General features: G+C 38.0%; 1 protein-coding gene across 1 annotated transcript in view; it reads left to right on the top strand.

The window, feature by feature from the left end:
• Positions 1 to 4,571, top strand: part of LOC107699419 (ubiquitin-conjugating enzyme E2 R2-like) — a 23,307-nt gene extending 18,736 nt beyond the window's left edge. The window contains exons 3-5 of the mRNA XM_016500670.1: positions 268 to 365; positions 572 to 706; positions 3,413 to 4,571. Coding sequence (XP_016356156.1) covers positions 268 to 365; positions 572 to 706; positions 3,413 to 3,632 — 453 coding nt within the window. The 3' untranslated portion in view covers positions 3,633 to 4,571. The remainder of the gene's footprint in view (positions 1 to 267; positions 366 to 571; positions 707 to 3,412) is intronic.
• Positions 4,572 to 4,851: the final 280 nt, after the last annotated feature.

Raw genomic sequence — 4,851 nt, 5'->3', positions numbered from 1 at the left:
TATATATATATATATATATATATAAAAAACAAAAAGTACCGATAAGAATACCGTTCAAGTACCGGATCGATAAGCAGTATCGGTAAGAGTAGTAATACCGTTAAAACCTTAACGATACCTATCCCTATTCACAATTTATTATTTACATCTTTTTTTTAATCGTATTTTACGATATTTTATTAAACTAAGCATAATTTTTAATGTTATCAAAAGTAAGCATGGCAGATATTTAACAAGATATAAACATATTTAACAACATTATTTCAGAATGGCGACGTATGTATTTCCATACTTCACCCGCCAGTGGACGATCCCCAGAGTGGAGAACTGCCGTCAGAGAGGTGGAACCCTACACAGAATGTCAGGTACATCCAAATTATCTCATAAAATTAAACAGCAATGTTCTACATATTCTTAATCCAATGTCAAATAGCAGTATATTGTGCAGTTTGCTTTGTGATTCTTTGCACAATGCCTTTTCTTGTCGGTTACGCCTCAACAGTTTGAGATCAATAAGCCAAACAGTTGTAATTAGTTTAATTTAATCAGCTGATATCTGCATCCCTTTCAGAACGATCTTATTGAGTGTTATCTCCCTGCTGAATGAGCCCAACACCTTCTCGCCTGCCAATGTGGACGCCTCCGTCATGTACCGCAAATGGAGGGACAGTAAGGGGAAAGACCGCGAGTATGCGGAGATCATCAGGTTCGAGAAACCCTTTTTATCCATTTACGCTCACATCTTTTACTAGGGTTGGGCCAATAGACGATGCCATCATCCATCGCCGATGGCTGACAGACATTGATGTTGAGCCGACTGTGCAAAAAACACCAATCGAATAATAGGCTAGATGTTTTATACGAGCTAAACGAAGCATACAAAAACGGCAACAAAATTCAAAATAATTTGAATAATAAATATATTACATTAAAATGAAAATAGCCTAATAATAATTCAGTTTAATGTTTTAATCATCTGACGTCTCGCGCACAGCTGCGTCCGCACAGCTTTTAAAGTATACTCCTTGGCGGACGAGCTCGACACATGCACAGTATCACCTCTTTGACTCGCTCTGATCAACATTCACCTCGCGCACGCACTTCTGAGGATTTTTCAAATCATGTATATGTATCGGCTTTAATGCACTTATCAAAAAGTATTCAAAATCTATCATTTAACTTACAATCTGTGAAGGAGTGGAAACATTTTCAAATACTCCATTTAAAGTGAAAGAACTTTTACATAAACAAGTTTATAAATACACAAAAGCTGCGTCCCAAATGATGCACTATACACTATGCACTATGTACTTAAGCACGATTTACTCAACCATGTAGTGTATGAATTCTATAAGGTTATTTTGACATTCGGAGTCTGATAGCTCCTCCCCCTTCGCTACGTAATTAAAGCTGCGACAGTTGAGTGCATGAAGTGTCCAATCCACACTTCGTTTTTTCGGTTAAGTGCATCATCCGGGTATTTAAAGGGCACTTTTTATTTTTATGTTCAGTGTGAACGCACTACTCGCACTATTTATACTACAAAACGTCATAGAATAGTGCATAAGTACACGATTTGGGACGCACCTAAATTCTGTAATTTTCTGTCAAATACTGTCACTAGCCGGGTTTCCATCCAAAGTGCGAATTTAACTTGTGTGCAAAATTGGTCCCAAAATATTGCATAAAACATTTGCGAATAAGCACCGTTTCTATCCAACAAGTCAAAGAGAACAAAATCTTCACTTCCTGATAAACTGGCACTAAATATCACTAAGAAAAGTAGGAGAAACCACTGAATATAATAATTTTTATATTTAATTACTTAAATATGAGACGAAAGCAGACGAAACACAATAAATGCGATCATTGCTTTTGGAGGTGAATGCTGCTGTTTGGGAACGCAGTAATGTAAGGCTGGCTGCACAATAGATGATTTTCAAATCTTAAACGATTTTAAAACCATGGGAGACCACAGACATGAAGACACGATTTTTAGCCTTATAATCCTCTGAAAGCACACACTAGACAATTCGAGCAGACCGCGAGACCACACACATGATGATTGTAGGAACGATTTCACAGTGACACGTGATCTCACAGAGACTCGCGAGATCAAATGTGACTAGAGAAGAAAAACAAATGGAGGACAATCGATGTTGTCAGCTGGCTCTCCTGGCGCATGTTCTGTTTCACAGAGAAAAACAAAGAATAAAAAAGAATATGGGTGATGTTCTCTGCTTTCATGGCATGTTTGTGGCTGCCAAGTTTCAGCTATAGAAGCACGCAACATCCGGTAGGTGCCACTTGCTCGCTCTCATTGGCTATCGCGGGTATCATGTCAGAGGCAGCCCGATCAAGAGTCGTAAATATCAAACAAGTTTAATCGTAATGACACCATACAATAGAGGATTTTTTGGACAAAAAATCACTTGCGACAAGCCTCAAATCAGGCCACACTCCCTGATCATTCTGGAGTGCAAATCGGGCTTAAAATCGGCCTTAAAATCTTCTAGTGTGCCGCTGGCTTAAGACTGTTCTGAGAGGCAATAATATAGAAATACTTTGCGTAGAGACTTTGCCCGGGCATTTAGGAATGACCATAACAACATTTCAGATGCTGTGCAATGACATCGGTCCGCTGTTTAGTCAGGTTATGCCATCCCATAACGCAGTCACATGACTTTTTTTGATGCACATGGAAGAATTTATTTGGCAAATGTGTTTCTGTCTCCCGTTATTTGCATTAACCCTTTTTCACACAAGTCAAAATCCTCAAGCAAGTGTAAACTTTTTTTTTGTGAATTAAGAGATTTTTTTTTATTCTCGAAATTTTGAGTTTCCATCACTTTCTGATGCGATGCGTCAAAATGCGTATAAAAACAGGGTGACTGAAACAGCTACTGTTTGGTTGTAGTAACAGCCACAGATGTAGCAGAAAAAGTCTGGGTCATGTTTGCATTGTCTTCTGACACTGACTATCACTCTAACCTTGAAATCAGGATTAGGCATGAAATAATGTCTTCAGAATCATTCATACATGTGAAAATTGTCTATGAATTGAGCTAATAGTTGTAATCTGGCTCAGAGGAAAACAGAAATCATGTCTTTGTGGCAGTTCTCTGATAATTAAGTAATACTACAAGACCACTTCACCTTACAAATGGTTATTAAAAGCAAAAATGTTACAAAATGCACATTTTATGAATAAGTGGAACTGGAATTATGAATATTTTTGGAATTGGCACCCCAAAATTTGAATGAAACAAGTATTATACAGATTTCATTCGGTGAATACGATGTACGAGTTATGCATGTGAATATACAAATACATCTAAACCTATGCATGTATAGTATTTGTGTTGCATTTTGTGCGTTTGTAATCAATTGCATGGTTTGGTCCTGTTCACAGGAAGCAGGTTCTAGCCACCAAAGCCGACGCAGAGCGGGACGGGGTCAAGGTGCCCACCACGCTGGCCGAATACTGCGTCCGTACCCGCGCCCCACCTGCCGACGAGGGATCCACCTTATTCTATGACGACTACTATGATGATGAGGAGTTAGATGATGATGAAGAGGAGGGTGAGGACTGTTGCTATGATGAAGATGACTCTGGGACAGAGGACTCTTGACGAGCAACGGCCAAGCTTTCCGAACTCTCCACTTCGGTTTTCCGTTTGGTTTTGTAGCTTTTAAATCAAGTCGAAAAGGATTTTTTTTCTGTTTGAAGATCTGAGATCCCCGACATCACGAAGGGCAAGAGATGAACTCTTTACGTCTGTTCAAGCAGCAGCCAGAAGTTGCAGTCAACTCCAAACCGAGACTCATTGAGGGTTTTTTTTTTTCTTGTAGTTTTGGGGGCAGGTTGGGTTCAACCAATCAGTGCGAAACAGTCCAGCTCATGTTTATTTGATTCTCGGTACACAACTTGCCTTTCAAAGGCACCTGATCTCAGGTTTTCAGTGTCTGTGATTCAACAGTATTGGCAACTTGGGTGGGGGAAAAAAAAGTAGCTAATACACCTTCTCAGGGCTACTTCTCTTTCTTACACCACAATGCATCATATTCTGCTTCTGTAGCCAAGGACTGAACAAGCTGACTGATAAATGGGTGATAAATGCATTACATACAGTTCACACCATTCTAAGCTTCGTCCTCTTTTTGGACTTTAATGTTTCATTTTATCCACCAACAGGCATGTCTTATTTGTGTTTTGTTCTTGATTTTATGGGGTTGCGAGGTATTGCGTTTGAATCTTCGCTACATTTAGCTACTCTTTGACATTTGTTGGTATTTTAGTTGTCATTTATCCTTTTTCATTTTAAAGCTTTGTGGTGACGCTTTATTTGGAACCTAAAATCCTCCTCAGGAAAATGGACAAGACATTGGTGTGTTTGTGGCCGACCTCTTAACCCGAACAGACTCTTTAAACCCTTTCAGCAAATTCATATGCACACGGGGGTATTTTGGGCCACTTTCCCTTCTTGTTTGTACTTTGTTTTTCTTCTACTTTTTGTTATGCTTTGTAAATCTATTTAAAGTCTGAATAAAGATCTTTATTAGAATTGTAATACAATTATGTTGATAAATAATAAAATTAAATGAAATAATGAATTTTATATATATATATATATATATATATAATTTTATGTAATTATATATAAAACTGAGTTCCTGTATATTTTGGTAACACTGTCAACTGTTACCAACATACCAATTTTGCCACTAGAGTGCAGCAGTGGGCTTCTTATTGTTACGGTTTTGTTAGATTTATCATTCTCTAACCTAACCATAGCAAATAGGTTATGCACTTATCTACATGATTTTTATTTTTTTTTGAACATTTTTATG

This window comes from Sinocyclocheilus anshuiensis, unplaced genomic scaffold (assembly GCF_001515605.1).
Source record: "Sinocyclocheilus anshuiensis isolate Anshui unplaced genomic scaffold, SAMN03320099.WGS_v1.1 scaffold766, whole genome shotgun sequence".
Classification (NCBI taxonomy): Eukaryota; Metazoa; Chordata; class Actinopteri; order Cypriniformes; family Cyprinidae; genus Sinocyclocheilus; species Sinocyclocheilus anshuiensis.
This window is presented reverse-complemented; position numbering and strand designations above follow the sequence as displayed.